This window comes from Quercus robur, chromosome 8, assembly GCF_932294415.1.
Source record: "Quercus robur chromosome 8, dhQueRobu3.1, whole genome shotgun sequence".
Taxonomy (NCBI): Eukaryota; Viridiplantae; Streptophyta; class Magnoliopsida; order Fagales; family Fagaceae; genus Quercus; species Quercus robur.
Genome location: NC_065541.1, coordinates 49,884,448 through 49,893,725, shown reverse-complemented (window position 1 = coordinate 49,893,725; position 9,278 = coordinate 49,884,448). Strand labels below are relative to the sequence as shown.

The following is a 9,278-nucleotide window of genomic DNA, read 5'->3' as shown; positions in this document are numbered from 1 at the left end:
GAGTGATAGTGAGGAGTGATGAAAACTGAGTGATGAGTGATGAGTGATCATTTTTTTAAAACCAAACAAGGCTTTAGGGATTTTAGTTGTCACGTGTTTTGGATTTAATTTTATTTTTTTTAAATGACATGGCGGTACAATGCCTGTTGATGTGGCAAAAAAATAATTTTTTATTTGGGTTGTTTGCCACATCAGTAATTTTCATCCAAAAGATAATGACAGAGACTAAATTAACATGATACTAAAAGATTAGGGATCAAATTGACACAATTAAAAGGTTAGGAATCAAATTGAGATATTGTGTAAATGATAGGAACTAACTTTGCAATTTATATTTAATTTTTAAACAGACTGCCTATAGCGGCGGTTGGAGCCACCGCAATAGGCCTGACCCGAAAAAAAAGGAATTTACCACGTCAGATCAGATCACGCTCTCTCAACCTCTCGCGCTCTCTCGTCTCAAGCTCTCTCACTCTCCACGAAGCCGATCGTCGCCGCCGCCGAGCTCTGATCCAAGCCGTCGAGCTCCGATCCACGCCGCCGAGCGAAGCTTGTGTACAACGTGATTTCTGGAGAAATTTAAACGATCTTTCTATCATTGTTTCAAGGTAAAGTCTTTTCTTTATCTTTCTATGTTGAAGTTTGGATTTTTTGAATCTGGGGTTGTGAGATTTTAGATTTGTAGTTTGGTATTGTTTTTGTTTTTGTTTTGTTTTTTTTTTTTTTGTTTTGTTTTGTGTTTTTTGGCATTATTAGAATCTGGGTTTTGGTGGGTGCTGTTTGGTTGATTAGAAAATGTGGGAAAATGAGGAAAGATTAATGTTTTCTCAATGTGATTGTTTGGTAAAAGTGGGACTTTTGATCTTGAATTGTGAGATTTGCGGGTTGTGATTTGTTACTGCTTTGCTTAATTTGAAAAACAGTTAGTGAAGTGAAGATGTTGGTATTGATCTTTCTGTTTGTTACTATTTTTTGTTGTTGGCTTTGTTAGATTCTGTGTTTTGTGGAGTGCTGTTTGGTTGACGAGAAAATGTAGGTAAACTGGAAAAGATTGATGTTTGTCAAATTCGTACTTTGTTAAAATTGGGACTAAGAAAACTAGAAATCTATAACAGGCTAGATTGTATTTGTGGTTTATCTGAATAACTTAACTTTAAAAACCAATGCAATAGATTGAAAAAGGTGTTGATCTTTTTGGGTACATATAAGCCGTGGAGTTTCTCAGTCAAATCAAATGGAGGATTATGCTCCAGTTTGTGTTAAACTAGAGATGTTTAGAAATTGGGGGTTATTTGTTTTTCTGAATTAGGGGATGCATTTAGTTTAGTTAAGTTAGCTGATCCCAAAGTTTTGGGATGCAGGCTTTGTTGTTGTCTTTGTATTTAGTTGGTTAAGTTGTTGTCACCCCTCATTGATTTAGAAAGTTTAGTTGCATCAAGTTCATTGAATGTTGAGCAAATTTAGATCACACTGTATTGATTTTGAAGCAGTTATGGTTTTCAAATAAGGAATATGAAAGTAGAACAATTTATGTGCAAATTGTTGTTTCCTTTTGGTGACAGTAATTCAATTTAATAAAAATTAGGTTCCTGTATTTTGCATCCAATATTTTTGTTTCCTCTTTCCGTGTTTGTGTTAATAGTCTCTATTTTGTTTTTAGAAAATGCTAAAGTTATTACCAATCTTATTACGAAAATCTTACAAACTAACATGTCAACAATTGTGATTGGTGCTACATTAGCAACAGAATGAAATTTCTTATTTACTTTTTCTTTTTGTGTTTAAAAGTTAATAGATCAGTTTGTATAGCTTATGTAGTAAACGTTGTAGTTACCTTGACCCTAGGACCCTATAAATAAACTGTTATGGAACTTTAGCTCAATTTTATGTTTATAGAAGATTTTCTTGGTGAAATTCACATAGTTATTTGCATAATGTGGTGTCTTTGGAGGGATCAGAATGCTAGAAGTTTTGAGGGATGTGTCTTTTCTGAAGATTAAATATTTCTTCTGTCTTACTTTGTTGTATTGGAGTGTTGCTTTTCAATTTTTTCCATGTTTTACTTTTATAGATGTGTTAAGAGCATTGTAGTTTGAGAATTTGATGTACCGCTCCTTGAGTACAACCCCTCTGTAGTTGGGACTGTTTATTCAATAAATTTTCATTACTATTAAAAAAAAAGTAATTTAGTTAATTATAAAACTTATTTGGGAGAAGACGAAATCATACTTAGTTGTAACCTTGCTGGCTGCATTGCAGTCTTTGGCCTCTTTAGATATATGCAAATATAACCATAATGGCTGGCCAATTTGCCTCCTACTTTTGCTGGTTCCACATGTAGTTTGGGACAACCTAGAATACAAACAATGAGGATTGTGAAACAAATTGTTATAATTTATATGATGTTGTTCCACATGTGACACATTAGAAATGAAACTAGCCAATGCAAATTATTGTGGTGGGCATTATTAATTAATTAATCTAGTGTGAATGTACGTACATGTTTTAAACTTATATATGCATGTTTGTTGTCTAAATAAAGATTAATTTATTTGTTGAAGAGTTGGTTTAATTAAGATGTATGGGGCCCAAGCCAAGAATGAAGAAGTGACTTTTGGAAGATGAAATGGTCATGTGACTCTTTACAACATGAACAAGTGAATAGGTAGATAAATAAATAAACGACATGTCGTTTTAACTACAGTTAAGATCTTTCGTTCATTCTTATTATCACACTCACACACTGAAAGAGTAAAGAGTAAAGACAGACAGTAGTAGTGTACTTTATTACTTTTTGCGGTGAAAGCAGGACAGCCAGCTGTTCCCTTCCTGCCTTAAAAAGAAAGAAAGAGAGAGATGAGCGAATTGGAAGTTCCAGGGAAGGAGGCAAATGTGTTGAAAGGTCATGAGGGAGCAGTATTAGCGGCGAGATTCAACAGCGACGGAAACTATTGTCTGAGTTGCGGCAAAGACCGTACCATACGCCTCTGGAATCCCCACCGTGGCATCCACATCAAGACCTACAAATCCCACGCCCGTGAAGTCCGTGACGTCCACGTCACCCCGTACTTTCTCACTCTCTAAACCAATTGTTAATTCAATCCCTAATTGCTATTTTTTACGCTAATTGTTTTTATTTTATTATTTATTTTTTTAGGGATAATTCAAAGCTGTGTTCATGTGGTGGAGACCGACAAATCTTTTACTGGGATGTATCAACGGGTCGTGTTATTCGTAAATTTCGTGGCCATGATGGCGAGGTTTGTTTTCTTTTTCTTTTTTTAATTTTAACTGTTTTTCAAGTTTATCAGATAATTTTTTGTTGAATTTTTAATTTTATTCAATTTGGAAATTTTTACCAGCAATAAAAAATTTGGTGTGCATGTTAAGAAGAACAAAGAAAACCTATAATTTTGAGGTTGTAGCGGTTATGTTTGACTTTAATGTAAAATTAGCGTAGCTAAAACATGAGAATGTTAAGATGAATAAGTTGAAATAGAAGGAAGAATTGGATATAAAATGAAGAAATTTTTATTGAAGATAGAGCGGCTTCCGTTGATGTAAAGATGAGGGAGTTTGGTTAAGATATTGGTCATGTGCAAAGGAGAGCGATTAGTGACTAAGAGTGATTTGATATAAGTCAAGACTATGGTGGGAATGAAAAGAGGCAGAGGGAGATCTAAAATAACACTAATAAAAGTAGTAAGAAATGATATGTTAATTTATGAGGTGACAAAGAGTATGATTTTGGATATTATAGAATGGTAAAGAAGAATATATGTGAATGATTAGACTCAAAACTAAGGTTCTTTGTCTTCCCTTAGTTTTTCTATTTGATTTCCCTCTTCTTTGTTTGGCTGTTTGTTTCTTCTGTTTCTTATTGTTCATCATCATGAACATCTTGTATTATTCATCTTTTATTTATTAATAATAGTTCTTATATTACCTATCAAAAAAAAAAACTAAGGTTCTTTGGAGAATGATCCCTCACTGTCTAATGTGGGTCGTTTGGAGGGAAAGGAATACATATACCTTTGAAGGGAATGAAAGATCAATTCATGAGTTGAAGCTTCTCTTTTTTCGGACTTTGCTTGATTGTGCAAATGTTTCGAGTGTTTTTACTTTCATTTCTTTACCTGATATGCTTGATTTATGTACTTTCTTTGTTGCTTAGTTTTTTTCTTTGTTGCCTCTAGCACATTGCCTGTGTGCTTTTTTCCTCTTTATTTTCTTACATTTTTTTCGATGAAGTTTATTACTTATCAAATATATATATGTGTGTGTGTGCGCGCACGCGATTCCAATTAGTCTGTTGAGAATCCATAGTTGATTCCATAGTTTTGGGACTAAGGCTTTTGTTTTTGTAGAAATTTTAATCATGGGTGTGGTTTATGGAGAGGTATTCGTATGGGTTGGGAGGATTTTAGCAAAAATACCCAGTTCGTTGTTGGGATGGGGAATAGAGTGAGATTTTGGCAATATGGATGGTGTGGGGATCAACCTCTCCAACTGGCTTTCCCAGGGTTGTATGGTATTGCCACTGATATGGAGGCTTCCGTTGAGTCTTCACTCTTCATTGACAAGATTGGGGTCAAGGGAAAGGAGAAGTTGGGATGTTCATCTCATTCGGGATCTTAATGATTGGGAGTTGGATATAGGGGAGGACTTTCTTTGTATCTTGGTATCCAATATTCCTTCAACGGATATTGGGGACCGGATGTGATGGAAGTTAAAGCCTAATAGAGAGTTTGACATCTGTTCGTTTTACAATAAGTTGCTTCTATTGTCTTTCCTTGGAAAGTTATTGGGAAAGTTAAGGCCCCTGGACGTGTTTCCTTCTTCGTTTGGACTATAGCTTGGAATAAGATTCTTATGGGTGATAATTTGAGACTTAGGGGTTTGGATTTTGTTGACTAGTGCATTATGTGTCGTCACTGTGGGGAGACTGTGGATCACTTACTGCTTCATTTTGAGAAGGCTCATTGGTTATGGAGTTTTGTTTTTAAATCTTTTTGGATTTCGTGGGTCCTACCAAGAACAGTTCCTGATTTGCTTTTTGGTTGGTGGAATCGGTTGGAGAAGCACTCTTCTAACATTTGGAATTTAGTTTCGTTGTGCTTATTGTGGTGTCTACGGAAGGAGCGTAATAGGCAGATATTTGAGGACTTGGATAGCTCTGCAGACCAATTGCTTACTTCTTTTAGTTGATCTCTATTCGATTGGTCTCGATCTTGGGGACTCACATCTAGTGATTCTCTCCCTCCGTTCCTTTGTTCTCTCCTCCTTTGTAATTAATTTTCTTCTTTGTTTTCTTTTCTTCTTTGTTTCTTTCTTTTCTTTGTAATTTTTGGTTTGCTTTGTGCTTTTCTTGCATAAAGTAGCATTTTGAATATACATCTTTCTTACTTGTTTTCTAACTTTCACTATTTTTATTGTTTTATTTTTGGGGTTCAGGTGAATGCTGTAAAGTTCAATGAGTATTCGTCTGTCGTAGTTTCAGCAGGCTATGATCAATCATTGCGTGCTTGGGACTGCAGATCTCACAGCACTGAGCCAATTCAGGTTTATATTTATTTTTCTGTCAGTAATTTTTTCATGGCTGCTCTTTATTAGTTTTTAAGTTGGCTTAATGTTCAAAAGTGCCTTGATTTGCAGATTATTGATTCATTTTCAGACAGTGTTATGTCTGTCTGTTTAACAAAAAGTGAAATTATTGGTGGAAGTGTTGATGGAACTGTTCGAACATTTGACATACGTATTGGTAGGTATGTAGCAGTCTAGTGGAAATTTCATAAAACCCACATTTTGATGTTGTTGCAGAATTGTTTAATATCAGGACATTGTTTGTATGTCTTACTTTTTGTGAATAACATGTAGCTTTTCTTTACAATTTTTTGGTATTTGCTTTTTGTGGTACATCAAACTCAGTCTATTTATATTTGAAGCTTCTTATACTGATTTTTTTTTTTGGTTGTTGTTGTTGTTGCCTTTTCATATAGAGAAATATCTGATGACTTGGGGCAACCGGTCAACTGTATCTCTTTGTCAAATGATGGTAACTGCATATTAGCCAGTTGCTTAGATTCTACTTTACGCCTTCTAGACAGGTAAACTCCTATGCTGTTTTTGATATTTGCAATGATATATATTTACAATAGATATCTTATCTGCTTTTCCTGCCCTTTTACTGGTTCATTCTCATGACAGAACTTCTGGTGAACTATTGCAAGAATATAAAGGCCATACTTGTAAGGTTAGCATGCAAATTCTTAGTTCTCATTTCTTACACTTGACCAAGGTGCCTTCCTAAATTTATTTAATCAAGAAATGCAGTCCTCTTTGGAAACGATGGTTATTTACCAAAGATGTTTACATAAAAGTTTTGTACATTTATTTTTATGTGCATTGATAAGCTACTGTCCATTCATTCTCACGCTTATAATGGTTTAAAGATCTTCCTATGTTTCAAATATGCATCCATAATGAGCTTTTGAGGTACCCTAAATTGAATCCATAATGAGCTTTGTAATTTAACTAGTTATTGATTTTTTATTACTGATGACATCTTATCATTTCTATTGTGTGCTCTCATATCAGTCCTACAAACTGGATTGCTGCCTTACCAACACTGATGCACATGTAACTGGTGGATCTGAGGATGGATTCATTTACTTCTGGGATCTGGTAGATGCATCTGTAGTGTCAAGTTTCCGTGCTCATTCCTCAGTGGTAAATTCATCTGTACTCCCCCATTTCATATCTTTTTCCCCATTTCCTTTGAAATGCCTTTCGCTTTATATGATGGTGCTCAACGGTCATGGTATATCCTGTACTCATACCACTAACATTTTCAAAAGGGTTTTTCCTTCCTTAGATATTGAACTCTTCTATTGAAAGTAGTTGGATAAGCTTATTGAAATGTTTTGGGACCAAAACGTGTTCTTTGCACACATCAATGTGGTTGTGATGCTTAACGTGTTGAAGTAGAGTCACAAGCTCTTGGAGTCCTAGATTACACATATCAATCTATTTATCAAAAAAAGATTACACATATCAATCTAAAATATCTTAATAGCCCAAAGGTATACATATAATTTAAAAATTAAAATTTTGTATGGTAGAGACACAAATTTTGTGACAATGTGCAGATCCTTTGTGAATATCCTCAGGTATTTTTCCCTTTCCCATTCCCCCTTCCCTTGTGGCCAAAATTTACTTATCCAAAAAATAAATAAATAAACCTCAGTTAGTTGACTATAAATTGACACGACATCTAAAATTTGTAGTAATCACCAGTTTCCAGAGTCATGAATTTTCACATTTAGCTATTTTCTTGTCTTCTAGTCATGTTAGTAATTTGCTTAAATTCCACTAAAACTTTATTACTAATATTAATCTTTTTCTTCTGCTAAACAATTAAAAGATTACTGGATTAGGCTTATGAGTGTATGGGTTTCATTTTACAGGTGACAAGTGTGAGTTACCACCCAAAGGATAGTTGCATGATAACTGCCTCTGTCGATGGCACCATTCGTGTTTGGAAGACATGAGAACAAAATCAATAAACCCTTCTCAGCTTATGCCAGCAATTTGGATTTAACAACTTCCACCTACAAAATTTTTTCCTGAAACCTTTTCCATATTAGAGAGATTTCATGAAATTCCATTCCAAGCTCCCAACATGTTGCAATTCTCTGGCTACAAGTTATTGATTAATGAGAATTTTAATTCTTCTGCCTTAATTGTTTAGAACATTGCCATAATTCTTTTGGAGTTCACAACTACTAGTGCGTTTTATATTACTTACTATATTAAATTTAAGTATATCCATTGATGTTTTAAGGGGTGACAGTTTTTTGTTTGTCCAACTCCAAAAGAACCAATTCTGAACAACTCTTGCTGAAATTGAGTTTGGACAAATTCAAATCTGGATTTGAAATTTCAAACAATCCAGTCATTATACAGTATGGGCCAAATGTATGTTGAGATAGTTCGATTACAAATGTAGTAATGTAAAGATTGTTTAAATTTTTTTATATTGGCAAAGACATGTATTGGGAGTTTTTTTTTTTTGATAAGTATGTATTGGGAGTTTTGATTATTCAAATACGTTTGATATGTTATTTATGTTAATATGTCATACTTAAATGACTTGTTGGATGATAGAAAATTTGTAATTAAAAGAAATGTATAGTAAAGTAGCCTAAGTTGAGGGTCAGATTTTGTTAAACCAAGTTACAAGTTGTCCAAAATAAATCAATGTCAATTTTGGTTTTGGTTATTTGACGTTGTTGCCATCCTTCTTTTTCAGTATACAAATTACAACAGATCATGTCAAGTATCAACAGCCATGAAAAAGCGTAAAAAAAACAAAAAAATATTACATTATGTCTTAACTTATTTAGGAGCATCAATTTTGTTGATATGATTCCATTTTGTAGTCAGTAAAGTGCTAGTTTGGCTAATGCTTATAAGCTCAATTTTTATTTTAAAATTTTTATGTATAACTTTTTAAAACTTCATATTTTTCTTATATTTTTCTCACTTTTTTAGAATACAAATACACTTTAGCACACTTTCTATAACTAAAAAAAATACTAAATAAATTGTTTCCAAACATATACTACAAATAGAATCTGTGGTAGCAATCAATACATAAGTTTTGCCTTCTTTTTTGGCTAAGTGGTACTCTTACTAGTTGTGTTGTGTGTTTGCAGATTGCCTCTTTTTATTCAAGGCAACATTATCACTAAAAATATATCTGTCTAATATCAAAAATGAATTCCGTCAAGTTATAATTTATTTGTCTTTTCTAAATTTTGTAAGTAGGTTCTTCTCTAAAAAAATAAATAATAATAAAAAATTGTAAGTAGCTTCTCCCAAAAAAAAAGGGATAATTACATATAGCCCACTTGTGGTTAGGGCGAAAATCACTTTGCCTATCTGTGGTTTGAAAAGTATCACTTAACCTACCTGTGGTATGTTTCCGTCAATCTCCGTAACCCACCTCAAGACCAGCCATTACAAAAACACCTCTTAACACCAAAACACAACATAACGCGAATCAAAACACCCAAAACTCAGAAACTTTTCAAGAGAGAGACTTGTGGTGAGATCAACGTGTTCTTCGTGGTTTTTATATCTCTTTTTCAACCTGTCCTGGCCCGGTGGTTTCATCTCATCACGGTGGTTCTGGCTCTCCATAAGTGGTTACAAATTTTCTCGCCATTAATGAGTTGTGGCTCTCCATTTGGTGGTTTTGTGTCACCATTTGTGGG

General features: G+C 34.0%; 1 protein-coding gene across 2 annotated transcripts; it reads left to right on the top strand.

Moving 5' to 3' along the window:
- Positions 1-381: 381 nt before the first annotated feature.
- Positions 382-7,742, top strand: LOC126696846 (uncharacterized). Of its 2 annotated transcripts, XM_050393572.1 has the most exons (10): positions 403-506; positions 547-608; positions 2,810-3,065; positions 3,158-3,260; positions 5,455-5,562; positions 5,656-5,765; positions 6,000-6,107; positions 6,208-6,253; positions 6,598-6,729; positions 7,467-7,742. In XM_050393572.1, the coding sequence occupies exons 3-10, from the start codon at positions 2,857-2,859 to the stop codon at positions 7,548-7,550; spliced, it is 900 nt and encodes a 299-aa protein (XP_050249529.1). In that variant the 5' UTR covers positions 403-506; positions 547-608; positions 2,810-2,856; the 3' UTR covers positions 7,551-7,742. The 2 variants fall into 2 exon arrangements, with proteins under 2 accessions (XP_050249528.1, XP_050249529.1); XM_050393571.1 differs by having other exon boundaries at positions 382-608.
- Positions 7,743-9,278: the final 1,536 nt, after the last annotated feature.